This window comes from Coturnix japonica, unplaced genomic scaffold, assembly GCF_054131305.1.
Source record: "Coturnix japonica strain WE unplaced genomic scaffold, WE-NBRP24 Scf054, whole genome shotgun sequence".
NCBI classification, from domain to species: Eukaryota; Metazoa; Chordata; class Aves; order Galliformes; family Phasianidae; genus Coturnix; species Coturnix japonica.
Genome location: NW_028188957.1, coordinates 280160 through 296265, shown reverse-complemented (window position 1 = coordinate 296265; position 16106 = coordinate 280160). Strand labels below are relative to the sequence as shown.

General features: G+C 50.4%; 1 protein-coding gene across 6 annotated transcripts in view; it reads left to right on the top strand.

Moving 5' to 3' along the window:
* The first annotated feature begins 482 nt into the window (after positions 1 to 482).
* Positions 483 to 16106, top strand: part of ZFTRAF1 (zinc finger TRAF-type and ring finger containing 1) — a 29628-nt gene continuing 14004 nt past the window's right edge. For 2 of the 6 annotated variants that reach the window (XM_085533086.1, XM_085533087.1), the window contains exons 1-2: positions 483 to 958; positions 10473 to 10711. In XM_085533086.1, coding sequence (XP_085389212.1) covers positions 587 to 958; positions 10473 to 10711 — 611 coding nt within the window. In that variant the 5' untranslated portion in view covers positions 483 to 586. Of the gene's footprint in view, positions 959 to 985; positions 1545 to 1564; positions 2432 to 10472; positions 10712 to 11031; positions 11144 to 16106 lie in introns of those variants that run through there. The other 4 variants (XM_085533083.1, XM_085533084.1, XM_085533085.1 and 1 more) reach the window with 4 other exon arrangements.

The following is a 16106-nucleotide window of genomic DNA, read 5'->3' as shown; positions in this document are numbered from 1 at the left end:
ACTGCTCCATACTGCGCCGTGATTGGCCGCCCAGCTCCCTTAGCCCCACCCCTTTCCAAAGCCAAGGCTCCTATTGGTCCACACTCACCATCACTCCATAAAGCCCCGCCCCCTCACCCCATTGGTCCCCCTCACCGTCACTCCAAAATCCCCGCCGTCCTATTGGTCCCCTCTTACCGTCCCGCCTATAAACCCCGCCCCCTCTCCCTATTGGTCCCCATCACCGTCACTCTTAAAACCACGCCCTCCTATTGGTCCCCTCTTACCGTCCCGCCGGAAGCCCCACCCCCCACTCCCCATTGGTCCGCGTTACCGTCACTCCAAAATCCCCGCCCTCCTATTGGTTCCTTCTTACCGTCCCGCCGGAAGCCCCGCCTCTCCCCGAAATCTCGCGACACTTCCCCCTCCATCCGAGAACCCCGTCTGAACGCTTCAATCCTATTGGCCAACCCTCCTCGTAGCCCCGCCTCCCTCCTCACCCGATTGGTCCAAACCCCATCCGGAAACCGGAAGCGTCTCGCATCCAAGATGGCGGCGCAATAGCGGCCTAGTCGTAGTAAAGGGGAGAAGGGGGAAGGAAGGGGAGATGTCGGCGACCGATGAAACCGGAGCCGGTTCGGTTACATCATCCCAACAACAACAACAACAACAAGTTCCGGTTCCGGTTGACCCGGAAGATGTTCCCGGAAATAACGTTCGTTCATCATCATCATCATCATCATCATCTCACTCGATCGAAACCGGAACCGAAAGCGACGCCCCCCCCAAGAAACGTTTAAGAGCCGCCGGGACCGGAAGTGGGGGGGGTGGGGGGGGTGGGGGGAGTTCCGGTGTTGGGGGGGGGGCGGGAGGGGGGGGGGGTGGAACGGAGGGGGGCGGCGGAAGGTTGGAAGAGCGGCTGCAGTCGGTGCTGTGCTGTACCGTGTGCCTCGACCTGCCCAAGGCCGCCGTGTATCAGGTAAGGGAACCGGGAGACCCCCGTTATATTCTATGGGACTTCTATTATAGCCTATGGGACCCCTATTGTATCCTATGGGACCCCTATTGTGTTCTATGGGCCCTATTATATCCTATGGGACCCCCATTATATCCTATGGGACCCCTATTATGTTCTATGCTGTGCTGTACGGTGTGCCTCGACCTGCCCAAGGCCGCCGTGTATCAGGTAAGGGAACGGGGAGACCCCCGTTATATTCTATGGGACCCTATAAGGTTCTATGGGACCCTATTGTATCCTATGGGACCCCTATTATATCCTATGGGACCCCATTATATCCTATGGGACCCCCATTATGTTCTATGGGTCCTATTATATCCTATGGGACCCCCATTATATCCTATGGGACCCCCATTATGTTCTATGGGTCCTATTATATCCTATGGGACCCCCATTATATCCTATGGGACCCCCAACCCATTGGGTTCTATGGGACCCCCCCTCTATAGTATCCTATGGGACCCCATTATATCCTATGGGACCCCTATTATGTTCTATGCTGTGCTGTACGGTGTGCCTCGACCTGCCCAAGGCCGCCGTGTATCAGGTAAGAAGACCCCATTGGGTTCTATGGGACTTCTATTATATCCTATGGGGTTCTATGGGCTCCATTGTATCCTATGGGACCCCATTATATCCTATGGGACTTCTATTATATCCTATGGGACCACCATTATATCCTATGGAACCCCCATTGTGTCCTATGGGCTCCATAGTATCCTATGGGACCCCCATTATATCCTATGAGGCCCTATTATATCCTATGGGACCCCTATAGTATCCTATGGGACCCCCATTATATCCTATGGGACCCCCATTATGCTCTATGGGCTCCATTGTATCCTATGGGGCCCCTATAGGGTTCTATGGGCTCCCCATTATATCCTATGGGATCCTATTATATCCTATGGGACCCCTGTTATAGTCTATGGGACCCCCATTATGTTCTATGGGACCTCTATTATACCCTATGGGACCCCTATAGGGTTCTATGGGACTTCTATTATACTCTATGAGACCCCTATAGGGTTATATGGGCTCCATTGTATCCTATGGGACCCCCATTGTGTTCTATGGGACCCCTATTGTGTCCTATGGGCCCCCATTGTGTTCTATGGGCTCCATAGTATCCTATGGGACCCCCCTCCCTATAGTATCCTATGGGACCCCTGTTATATCCTATGGGACCCCCATTATAGCCTATGGGACCCCATTATATCCTATGGGACCCCTATTGTGTTCTATGGGACCCCCATTATATCCTATGGGACCCTCACCCTATAGGATCCTATGGGACCCCCAACCCATTGGGTTCTATGGGACCCCCCCTCTATAGTATCCTATGGGACCCCATTATATCCTATGGGACCCCTATTATGTTCTATGCTGTGCTGTACGGTGTGCCTCGACCTGCCCAAGGCTGCCGTGTATCAGGTAAGGGAACGGGGACCCCCATTGGGTTATATGGGATTTCTATTATAGCCTATGGGACCCCTGTAGTATCCTATGGGACCCCCATTATATCTTATGGGACCCCCATTATGTTCTATGGGACCCCTATTGTATCCTATGGGACTTCTATTGTATCCTATGGGACCCCCATTGTATCCCACGGGACCCCTATTATATCCTATGGGACCCCTATTGTATCCTATGGGACCCCTGTAGTATCCTATGGGACCCCTATTGTATCCTATGGGACCCCTATACCATAGTATCCTATGGGGCCTGCATTATATCCTATGGGACCCCCATTGTGTTTTATGGGACCCCCATTATATCCTGTGCGACACCATTATATCCTAAGGGACCCCATTATATCCTATGCGACACCATTATATCCTAAGGGACCCCATTATATCCTATGGGACTTCTATTATATCCTTTGGGAGCCCCATTATATCCTATGGGACCTCCATTATATCCTATGGGACCTCCATTATATCCTATGGGACCCCATTATATCCTATGCGACACCATTATATCCTAAGGGACCCCATTATATCCTATGGGACTTCTATTATATCCTTTGGGAGCCCCATTATATCCTATGGGACCTCCATTATATCCTATGGGACCCCATTATATCCTATGCGACACCATTATATCCTAAGGGACCCCATTATATCCTATGGGACTTCTATTATATCCTTTGGGAGCCCCATTATATCCTATGGGACCCCATTATATCCTATGAGACCCTATTATATCCTATGGGACCCCATTATATCGTATGGGACCCCCATTGTATCCTATGGGACCCCCATTGTATCCTATGGGACCCCAATATATCCTATGGGACCCCCATTGTGTCCTATGGGACCCCTATTATGTTCTATGGGCTCCATTGTATCGTATGGGGCCCCCATTGTATCCTATGGGACCTCTATTATACCCTATGGGACCCCTATAGGGTTCTATGGGCTCCATTGTATACTATGGGACTCCCCCTGTTATATACTATGGGACCCCTATTATATCCTATGGACCCCATTATATCCTATGGGACCCCCATTGTGTTCTATGGGACCCCTATAGGGTAATACGGGACCCCCATTATATCCTATGGGACCCCTATTATATCCTATGGGACCCCTATTGTATCCTATGGGACCCCTGTAGGGTTCTATGGGCCCCATTATATCCTATGGGACCCCCACTGTGGTCTATGGGACCCCCATTATATCCTATGGGACCCCCATTATGTTCTATGGGACCGCCATTATATCCTATGGGACCCCATTATATCCTATGGGACCCCTATAGTATCCTATGGGACTTCTACTATATCCTATGGGACCCCCATTGTTTTCTATGGGACCCCCATTATATCCTATGGGATCCCTATAGGGTTCTATGGGACCCACGTTATAGCCTATGGGACCCCTCCTATAGGGTTCTATGGGACCCCTATTATATCCTATGGGACCCCTGTTGTATCCTATGGGACCCCCATTGTGTCATATGGGGCCCCCATTGTGTTCTATGGGACCCCTATTATGTTCTATGGGCTCCATAGTATCCTATGGGACCCCTATTATATCCTATGGGACCCCTATAGGGTTCTATGGGACTCCCATTATGTTCTATGGGACCCCCATTATATCCTATGGGACCCCCCCATTATATCCTATGGTACCCTATAAGGTTCTATGGGACCCCATTATATCCTATGGGACCCCCATTATGTCGTATGGGCTCCATTGTATCCTATGGGACCCCCGTTATAGCCTATGGGACCTCTATTATACCCTATGGGACCCCAATAGGGTTCTATGGGACCCCCATTGTTTTCTATGGGACCCCTGTTATATCCTATGGGACTTCTATTATATCCTATGGGACCCCTGTTATAGTCTATGGGACCCCCATTATATCCTATGGGACCTCCCCTATAGAGTTCTATGGGACTGACCCCCTCTATACTATCCTATGGGACCCCCATTGTGGTCTATGGGACCCCCATTATATCCTATGGGACCCCCAACCCATTGTGTTCTATGGGACCCCCCACCCTATAGCATCCTATGGGACCCCCATTGTGTTCTATGGGCTCCATACTATCCTATGGGACCCCCATTATAGCCTATGGGACCCCTATTATGTTCTATGGGCTCCATTGTATCCTATGGGACCCCCATTATAGTCTATGGGCTCCATTGTATCCTATGGGACCCCCATTATGTTGTATAGGTTCTATAGTATCCTATGGGGCCCCCCCTCTATATTATCCTATGGGACCCCTATAGGGTTCTATGGGACCCCCGTTATAGTCTATGGGACCCCCATTATGTTCTATGGGCTCCTTAGTATCCTATGGGACTGCATTATGTTCAATGGGACCCCTATAGTATCCTATGGGACCCCCGTTATATCCTATGGGACCCCCATTGTGTTCTGTGGGCTCCATAGTATCCTATGGGACTGCATTATGTTCAATGGGACCCCTATAGTATCCTATGGGACCCCCATTATATCCTACGGGACCCCCATTGTGTTCTATGGGCTCCATAGTATCCTGTGGGACCCCTATTGGGTTCTGTGGGACCCTTGTTATATCCTACGGGACCCCCATTGTGGTCTATGGGGCCCCTATAGGGTTCTATGGGACCCCTGTTATATCCTATGGGAGCCCAATACCATATATGGGACTCCTCCCCTATAGTATCCTATGAGACCCCCATTGTGTTCTGTGGGCTCCATTATATCCTATGGGACCCCCATTATGTTCTATGGGCTCCATAGTATCCTATGGGACCCCCATTATATCCTATGGGACCCCCATTATGTTCTATGGGACCCCCATTATATCCTATGGGACCCCCATTATGTTCTATGGGACCCCCCTGGGGTTATATGGGACCCACCCCACCCCTATAGTATCCTATAGGACCCCCATTGTGTCCTATGGGACCCCTATAGGATTCTATGGGATCCCTGTTATATCCTATGGGACCCCTATTGTAGTCTATGGGACCCCCATTATATCCTGTGGGACCCCCATTGTGTTCTATGGGCTCCATTGTATCCTATGGGACCCCCCCCTGTTATATACTATAGGCCCCATTGTGTTCTATGGGACCCCCATTATGTTCTATGGGACCTCCCCTATAGGGTCCTATGGGACTGACACCCCCCCCATTGTGTTCTATGGGACCCCCATTATGTTCTATGGGACCTCCCCTATAGGGTCCTATGGGACTGACACCCCCCCCATTGTGTTCTATGGGACCCCCATTATGTTCTATGGGCCCCATTATATCCTATGGGACCCCCCCCCATTATATCCTATGGGACCCCCATTGTGTTCTATGAGACCCCTGTTATATCCTATGGGACCCCTGTTGTGTCCTATGGGGCTCCTATAGGGTTCTATGGGCTCTATAGTATCCTAGGGTCATAGGGTCCTTAAAGGGGCCACAGCCCCTATATAGGGTCATAGGGTCCTTAAAGGGGCCACAGCCCCTATATAGGGTCATAGGGTCCTTAAAGGGGACTATATCCCCTATATAGGGTCATAGGGTCCTTAAAGGGGCCACAGCCCCTATATAGGGTCATAGGGTCCTTAAAGGGGCCACAGCCCCTATATAGGGTCATAGGGTCCTTAAAGGAGCCACAGCCCCTATATAGGGTCATAGGGTCCTTAAAGGGGTCACAGCCCCTATATAGGGTCATAGGGTCCTTAAAGGGGACTATATCCCCTATATAGGGTCATAGGGTCCTTAAAGGAGCCACAGCCCCTATATAGGGTCATAGGGTCCTTAAAGGAGCCACAGCCCCTATATAGGGTCATAGGGTCCTTAAAGGGGACTATATCCCCTATATAGGGTCATAGGGTCCTTAAAGGGGACTATATCCCCTATATAGGGTCATAGGGTCCTTAAAGGAGCCACAGCCCCTATATAGGGTCATAGGGTCCTTAAAGGGGACTATATCCCCTATATAGGGTCATAGGGTCCTTAAAGGGGACTATATCCCCTATATAGGGTCATAGGGTCCTTAAAGGGGACTATATCCCCTATATAGGGTCATAGGGTCCTTAAAGGGGACTATATCCCCTATATAGGGTCATAGGGTCCTTAAAGGGGCCACAGCCCCTATATAGGGTCATAGGGTCCTTAAAGGGGACTATATCCCCTATATAGGGTCATAGGGTCCTTAAAGGGGTCACAGCCCCTATATAGGGTCATAGGGTCCTTAAAGGGGCCACAGCCCCTATATAGGGTCATAGGGTCCTTAAAGGGGACTATATCCCCTATATAGGGTCATAGGGTCCTTAAAGGGGCCACAGCCCCTATATAGGGTCATAGGGTCCTTAAAGGAGCCACAGCCCCTATATAGGGTCATAGGGTCCTTAAAGGGGTCACAGCCCCTATATAGGGTCATAGGGTCCTTAAAGGGGACTATATCCCCTATATAGGGTCATAGGGTCCTTAAAGGAGCCACAGCCCCTATATAGGGTCATAGGGTCCTTAAAGGAGCCACAGCCCCTATATAGGGTCATAGGGTCCTTAAAGGGGACTATATCCCCTATATAGGGTCATAGGGTCCTTAAAGGGGACTATATCCCCTATATAGGGTCATAGGGTCCTTAAAGGAGCCACAGCCCCTATATAGGGTCATAGGGTCCTTAAAGGGGACTATATCCCCTATATAGGGTCATAGGGTCCTTAAAGGGGCCACAGCCCCTATATAGGGTCATAGGGTCCTTAAAGGGGACTATATCCCCTATATATCTCCCTATAGACTCTATTGGGTTGGGTTGGAAAGGTCCTGGCAGCTAAATGATGCATGGGTTGGGTTGGAAAGGTCCTGGCAGCTCACAGACGGGTCTTTGCAACTCATAGACCTGCAGCCCCTATAGGGTTGGGTTGGAAAGGTCCTGGCAGCTCATAGTGACCTATAGACTCAATAGGGTTGGGTTGGAAAGGTCCTGGAAGGTTACAGTAAGGTCCTTGTAGCTCATAGACCCATAGACTCAATAGGGTTGGGTTGGGAAGGTCCTGGCAGCTCATAGTGACTCATAGACTCAATAGGGTTGGGTTGGAAAGGTCCTGGCAGCTCACAGTCCTATAGACTCTATAGGGTTGGGTTGGAAAGGTGCTAGAAGGTCATATAGACTCAATAGGGTTGGGTTGGGAAGGTCCTGGCAGCTCACAGACCCATAGACTCAATAGGGTTGGGTTGGAAAGGTCCTGGCAGCTCAGAGGGCTGTCAGCTCTATAGGGTTGGGTTGGGAAGGTCCTGGCAGCTCACAGGTCCTTGCAGGTCATAGACCTGCAGCCCCTATAGGGTTGGGTTGGGAAGGTCCTGGCAGCTCATAGTGACCTATAGACTCAATAGGGTTGGGTTGGGAAGGTCCTGGCAGCTCATAGACGGGTCCTTGCAGCTCTCCCATTCCCAACCCATCTCAGCCATCCCTCCCAGGTCCTGGCAGGTCACAGGTCCTTGCAGCTCACACACCTATAAACTCAATAGGTTTGGGTTGGAAAGGTCTTGGCAGCTCATAGTGACCCATAGACTCTATAGGGTTGGGTTGGAAAGGTCCTTACAGGTCATGGGCAGGTCCTTGCAGGTCACACACCTCGGAACTCAATAGGGTTGGGTTGGAAAGGTCCTGGCAGCTCATAGACCTATAGACTCAATAGGGTTGGGTTGGAAAGGTCCTGGCAGCTCACAGACAGGTCCTGGCAGCTCACAATGAGATCCTGGCAGCTCATAGACCCATAGACTCAATAGGGTTGGGTTGGAAAGGTCCTGGCAGCTCACAGACAGGTCCTGGCAGCTCACAATGAGATCCTGGCAGCTCATAGACCCATAGACTCAATAGGGTTGGGTTGGAAAGGTCCTGGCAGCTCACAGACGGGTCCGTGCAGCTCACACACCTATAAACTCAATAGGGTTGGGTTGGGAAGGTCCTGGCAGCTCACAATGAGGTCCTTGCAGGTCATAGACCTGCAGCCCCTATAGGGTTGGGTTGGGAAGGTCCTGGCAGCTCACAATGAGGACCTGGAAGCTCACAGGTCCTTGAAGGTCATAGACTCATATACTCAATAGGGTTGGGTTGGAAAGGTCCTGGCAGCTCATAGTGACCCATAGACTCTATAGGGTTGGAAAGGTCCTGGCAGCTCACAGGTCCTTGCAGCTTATAGACCTATAGACTCAATAGGGTTGGGTTGGGTTGTGTTGGGAAGGTCCTGGCAGCTCACAGACCCATAGACTCAATAGGGTTGTGTAGGAAAGGTCCTGGCAGCTCAATAGTGCAGGTCATAGACCCATAGACTCAATAGGGTTGGGTTGGGTTGGGTTGGAAAGGTCCTGGCAGCTCACAGACCCATAGACTCAATAGGGTTGGGTTGGGTTGGGAAGGTCCTGGCAGCTCAAAACTTCTCTCCATCTCTTATAGACAGGTCCTGGCAGCTCATAGTCCCATAAACTCAATAGGGCTGGGTTGGAAAGGTCCTGGCAGCTCACAATAAGGTCCTGGCAGCTCACAATGAGATCCTGTCAGCTCATAGTGACCCATAGACTCTATAGGGTTGGGTTGGATTAGGTTGGGTTGGGAAGGTCCTGGCAGCTCACAGACGGGTCCTTGCAGCTCACAGGCCTATAGACTCAATAGGGTTGGGTTGGAAAGGTCCTGGCAGCTCACAATGTGGTCCTGGCAGCTCATAGACCCATAGACCCAACAGGGTTGGGTTGGAAAGGTCCTGGCAGCTCAAAGCTGATCTCCATGTCTTATAGACAGGTCCTTGCAGATCATAGACCCATAAACTCAATAGAGCTGTGTTGGAAAGGTCCTGGCAGCTTAATAATGCAGGTCATAGACCCATAGACTCTATAGGGTTGGGTTGGATTGGGTTGGGTTGGGAAGGTCCTGGCAGCTCACAGACCCATAGACTCAATAGGGTTGGGTTGGGAAGGTCCTGGCAGCTTATAGTGACCCATAGACTCAATAGGGTTGGGTTGGATTGGGTTGGGTTGGGAAGGTCCTGGCAGCTCATAGACGGGTCCTTGCAGGTCATAGACCTGCAGCCCCTATAGGGTTGGGTTAGGAAGGTCCTGGCAGCTCACAGACCCATAGACTCAATAGGGTTGGGGTTGGAAAGGTCCTGGCAGCTCACAGACCCATAGACTCAATAGGGTTGGGTTGGGTTGGGTTGGGAAGGTCCTGACAGCTCATAGTGACCTATAAACTCAATAGGGTTGGGTTGGAAAGGTCCTGGCAGCTCACAGGCCTATAGACTCAATAGGGCTGTGTAGGAAAGGTCCTGGCAGCTTAATAATGGTTCCAACCTTCCTCTTTTTAGTGCACCAATGGACACCTGATGTGCGCTGGGCGCCTCTTGGAAAGGTCCTGGCAGCTCATAGACCCATAGACTCAATAGGGTTGGGTTGGAAAGGTCCTGGCAGCTCACAGACAGGTCCTGGCAGCTCACAATGAGATCCTGGCAGCTCATAGACCCATAGACTCAATAGGGTTGGGTTGGAAAGGTCCTGGCAGCTCACAGACGGGTCCGTGCAGCTCACACACCTATAAACTCAATAGGGTTGGGTTGGGAAGGTCCTGGCAGCTCACAATGAGGTCCTTGCAGGTCATAGACCTGCAGCCCCTATAGGGTTGGGTTGGGAAGGTCCTGGCAGCTCACAATGAGGACCTGGCAGCTCACAGGTCCTTGAAGGTCATAGACTCATATACTCAATGGGGTTGGGTTGGGAAGGTCCTGGCAGCTCATAGTGACCCATAGACTCTATAGGGTTGGAAAGGTCCTGGCAGCTCACAGGTCCTTGCAGCTTATAGACCTATAAACTCAATAGGGTTGGGTTGGGAAGGTCCTGGCAGCTCATAGTGACCTATAAACTCAATAGGGTTGGGTTGGAAAGGTCCTGGCAGCTCACAGGCCTATAGACTCAATAGGGCTGTGTAGGAAAGGTCCTGGCAGCTTAATAATGGTTCCAACCTTCCTCTTTTCAGTGCACCAATGGCCACCTGATGTGCGCCGGGTGCTTCATCCACCTCTTGGCCGACGGGCGGCTCAAAGAGGAGCAGGCGACGTGTCCCAACTGCCGCTGCGAGATCAGCAAGAGCCTGTGCTGCAGGAACCTGGCCGTGGAGAAGGCGGTCAGCGAGCTGCCGGCTGAGTGCCCCCACTGCATGAGGATGTTCCCAAGGGCACAGCTGCACCGGCACCAGAGCAACGAGTGTCAGGATAGGTGGGTAAATAGGGGGGATATGGGGTTTATAGATGAGGATATGGGGGGTCATGGGGGTCTATGGGGTGGTAATGGGAGTCTATGGAGGGCTATAGGTAGGGTATGGCAGTCTATGGGGTCTATGGGGTGGTAATGAGGGTCTATGGGGGTCTATGGGGGTCTGTGAGGCTCATAGGGGGGTATATGGGGTCTATGGGGTGGTAATGGGGGTCTATGGGGGTCTATGTGGTGGTAATGGGGGTCTATGGGGGTCTATAGTGTGGTAATGGAGGTCTATGTGGTGGTTATGGGGCTCTATGGGGCTCTATGGGGTCTATGGGGTCTATGGGGTATATAGTTGGTCAGCGAGCTGCCGGCTGAGTGCCCGCACTGCATGAGGATGTTCCCAAGGGCACAGCTGCACCGGCACCAGAGCAACGAGTGTCAGGATAGGTGGGTAAATAGGGGGGATATGGGGTGGTAATGGGGGTCTATGGGGGTCTATAGTGTGGTAATGAGGGTCTATGGGGTGGTAATGGGGGTCTATGGGTTGGTAATGGGGGTCTATGAGGTGGTAATGGGGGTCTATGGGGTCTATGGGGACAGTGCCCCTATTGCATGAGGATGTTCCCAAGGGCACAGCTGCACCGGCACCAGAGCAACGAGTGTCAGGATAGGTATGGGGGGATATGGGGTGGTAATGGGGGTCTATGGGGTGGTAATGGGGGTCTATAGGGGGGTATAGGGGGTCTATGGGGGTATATGGGGTGTCTATGTTGTTTATGGGGGGGTATATGAGGGAATATGGGGTCTATGGGGTGGCTATGAGGTTTATAGGGGGGTATACGGGGTCTATAGGGGGGTATAGGGAGGGTATAGGGGGTCTATGGGGTCTATGGAGTGTTAATGGGGCTCTATGGGGGTCTGTGGGGTGGTAATGGGGGTATATGAGGACCTATGTGGTAGTAATGGGGGTCTATGAGAGAGTATAGGTAGGGAATGGGGGGATATGGGGGTCTATGGGGTGGTAATGGGAGTCTATGGGGGTCTATGAGGTTCATAGGGGGGTATATGGGGTCTATGAGGGGGTATAGGGGGGTATAGGGGGGTATGTGGGGGTCAATGGGATGGTGATGAAGGTCTATGGGGGGGTATAGGTAGGGTATGGGGGTCTATGGGGTCTATGGGTTGCTAATGGGGGTCTATGGGGGTCTATGTGGTGGTAATGGGGGTCTATGGGGGTCTATGTGGTGGTAATGGGGGTCTATGGGGGTCTATTTGGTGGTAATGGGGGTCTATGGGGGTCTATGTGGTGGTAATGGGGGTCTATGGAGGATATAGGTGGGTATGGGGGGGATATAGGGGGTAATGGGGGTCTATGGGGGTCTATAGGGTGGTAATGAGGGTCTATGGGGTGGTAATGGGGGTCTATGGGGGTCTATAGGGTGGTAATGAGGGTCTATGGGGTGGTAATGGGGGTCTATAGGGTGGTACTGGGGGTCTGTGGGGGAGTAATGCGGTTTATAGAGGGGTATATGGGGTTAGAGGGGGGCATATTGCGTTGAGGAGTCATTTTATGGGGTCATTATATGGGGTCAGTATATGGGGTCAGTATATGGGGTCATTATATGGGGTCAGTGTATGGGGTCATTATATGGGGTCATTATATGGGGTCATTATATGGGGTCAGTATATGGAGTCAGTATATGGGGTCAGTGTATGGGGTCAGTGTATGGGGTCATTATATGGGGTCATTATATGGGGTCATTATATGGGGTCAGTGTATGGGGTCATTATATGGGGTCATTATATGGGGTCAGTGTATGGAGTCATTATATGGGGTCAGTGTATGGGGTCATTATATGGGGTCATTATATGGAGTCAGTATATGGGGTCAGTGTATGGGGTCAGTGTATGGGGTCATTATATGGGGTCATTATATGGGGTCATTATATGGGGTCAGTATATGGAGTCAGTATATGGGGTCAGTGTATGGGGTCAGTGTATGGGGTCATTATATGGGGTCATTATATGGGGTCATTATATGGAGTCAGTATATGGGGTCAGTGTATGGGGTCAGTGTATGGGGTCATTATATGGGGTCATTATATGGGGTCAGTGTATGGGGTCATTATATGGGGTCATTATATGGGGTCAGTGTATGGGGTCATTATATGGGGTCATTATATGGGGTCATTATATGGGGTCAGTGTATGGGGTCATTATATGGGGTCATTATATGGGGTCATAATATGGGGTCAGTGTATGGGGTCATTATATGGGGTCATTATATGGGGTCAGTATATGGGGTCATTATATGGGGTCACTATATGGGGTCAGTGTATGGGGTCATTATATGGGGTCATTGTATGGGGTCAGTGTATGGGGTCAGTGTATGGGGTCAGTGTATGGGGTCATTATATGGGGTCAGTGTATGGGGTCAATGTATGGGGTCATTATATGGGGTCATTATATGGGGTCAGTGTATGGGGTCATTATATGGGGTCAGTGTATGGGGTCATTATATGGGGTCAGTGTATGGGGTCATTATATGGGGTCATTATATGGGGTCATTGTATGGGGTCATTATATGGGGTCATAATATGGGGTCAGTGTATGGGGTCATTATATGGGGTCATTATATAGGGTCAGTGTATGGGGTCAGTGTATGGGGTCATTATATGGGGTCATTATACGGGGTCAGTGTATGGGGTCATTATATGGGGTCAGTGTATGGGGTCAGTGTATGGGGTCATTATATGGGGTCATTATATGGGGTCATTATATGGGGTCAGTGTATGGGGTCATTATATGGGGTCATTGTATGGGGTCATTATATGGGGTCATAATATGGGGTCAGTGTATGGGGTCATTATATGGGGTCATTGTATGGGGTCATTATATGGGGTCAGTGTATGGGGTCATTATATGGGGTCAGTGTATGGGGTCATTATATGGGGTCATTATATGGGGTCATAATATGGGGTCAGTGTATGGGGTCATTATATGGGGTCATTGTATGGGGTCATTATATAGGGTCATTGTATGGGGTCAGTGTATGGGGTCATTATATGGGGTCATTGTATGGGGTCAGTGTATGGGGTCATTATATGGGGTCATTATATGGGGTCATATGGGGTCAGTGTATGGGGTCATTATATGGGGTCATTGTATGGGGTCATTATATGGGGTCAGTGTATGGGGTCAGTGTATGGGGTCATTATATGGGGTCATTATATGGGGTCATTATATGGGGTCAGTGTATGGGGTCATTATATGGGGTCATTATATGGGGTCATTATATGGGGTCATTGTATGGGGTCATTGTATGGGGTCATTATATGGGGTCAGTGTATGGGGTCAGTGTATGAGGTCATTATATGGGGTCATTATATGGGGTCAGTGTATGGGGTCATTATATGGGGTCATTATATGAGGTCATTATATGGGGTCATTATATGGGGTCAGTGTATGGGGTCATTATATGGGGTCATTATATGGGGTCATTATATGGGGTCAGTGTATGGGGTCATTATATGGGGTCAGTGTATGGGGTCAGTATATGGGGTCATTATATGGGGTCAGTGTATGGGGTCATTATATGGGGTCATTATGTGGGGTCAGTGTATGGGGTCATTATATGGGGTCAGTGTATGGGGTCATTGTATGGGGTCAGTGTATGGGGTCAGTGTATGGGGTCATTATATGGGGTCGCTTTGGGTTCCCATATTAACCCTTTAAATCCCATTGGATTCCCATTGGGTTCCATTATTGCTGCATTGGGTCCATTGGGTTCCATTGAATCCATTTGGGTCCATTGGGTTCCATTGAATCCAATTGGGTCCCATTGGATTCCATTGAGTCCCGTTGGATCCCATTGGGTTCCATTGGGTTCCATTGGGTTCCACTGTGTCCTATTGGGTTCCATTGGCTCCTATTGGGTCCAGTTGGGTCCCATTATGTCTATAGGGTCCAATTGGATCCCTTTGGGTTCCATTGGGTCCAATTGGGTTCCATTGGATCCTATTGAGTCCAATTGGGTCCCATTGATGTCTATAGGGTAACACAGCGCTGGTACCATCCCATTGGGTTCTATTGTGTCCCATTGGGTTCTATTGGGTCCAATTGGTTCCCATTATGTCTGTTGGGTCTCATTGGGTTCTATTGGGTCCAGTTGGGTTCCATTGGGTTCCATTGGGTTCTATAGGGTCCAATTGGGTCCCATTGATATCTATAGGGTAACACAGTGCCAGTACCGTCCCATTGGGTCCCATTGGGTTCTATTGGGTCCAATTGGGTCCCATTATATCTATAGGGTTCCATTGAGTTCATTGGGTTCTATTGGGTCCCTTTGGGTTCTATTGAGTCCAGTTGGGTTCTATAGGGTCCAATTGGGTCCCATTATATCTCTAGGGTGACGCAGTGCCGGTAAAGGCGCATTGGCTGCCCTTGGCAGGGCCCATTGGGTTCCATTGGGTCCCATTGGGTTCTATTGAGTCCCATTGGGTTCCATTGGGTTCTATTGTGTCCATTTAGGTTCTATTGGGTCCAATTGGGTCCAATAGGGTCCCATTACTCCCTATAGGGTGACGCAGTGCCGGTACCGGTGCATTGGCTGCCCTTGGCAGGGCCCATTGGGTTCCATTGGGTCCCATTATGTCTATAGGGTCCGATTGGGTCCCATTGGGTTCTATTGAGTCCAGTTGGGTCCCATTGGGTTCTATTGAGTCCCATTGGGTTCTATTGGGTCCCATATGGTTCTATAGGGTCCAATATGGTCCCATTGTATCTCTAGGGTGACGCAGTGCCGGCACTGGCGCATTGGCTGCCCTTGGCAGGGCCCATTGGGTTCCATTGGGTTCTATTGGGTCCCATATGGTTCTATTGGGTCCAATATGGTCCCATTGTATCTATAGGGTGACGCAGTGCCGGTACCGGCGCATTGGCTGCCCTTGGCAGGGCCCATTGGGTCCCATTTGGTCCCATTGGATCCCATTGAGTCCCATTGGGTTCTATTGGGTTCTGTTGAGTCCCATTGGGTCCAATTGGGTCCCATTATGTCTATAGGGTCCAGTTGGGTTCCATTGGGTTCTATTGGGTCCAGTTGGGTTCCATATGGTTCTATAGGGTCCAATAGGGTCCCATTGTATCTATAGGGTGACGCAGTGCCGGTACCGGCGCATTGGCTGCCCTTGGCAGGGCCCATTGGGTTCCATTGAGTCCTATTGGATCCCATTGAGTCCCATTGGGTTCTATTGGGTCCCATTGGGTCCCATTGGGTCCCATTGATGTCTATAGGGTAACAGTGCCAGTACCATCCCATTGGGTCCCATTGGGTTCTATTGAGACCCATTATGTCTATAGGGTCTCATTATGTCTATAGGGTCCAATTGGGTCCCATTGGGTTCTATTGAGT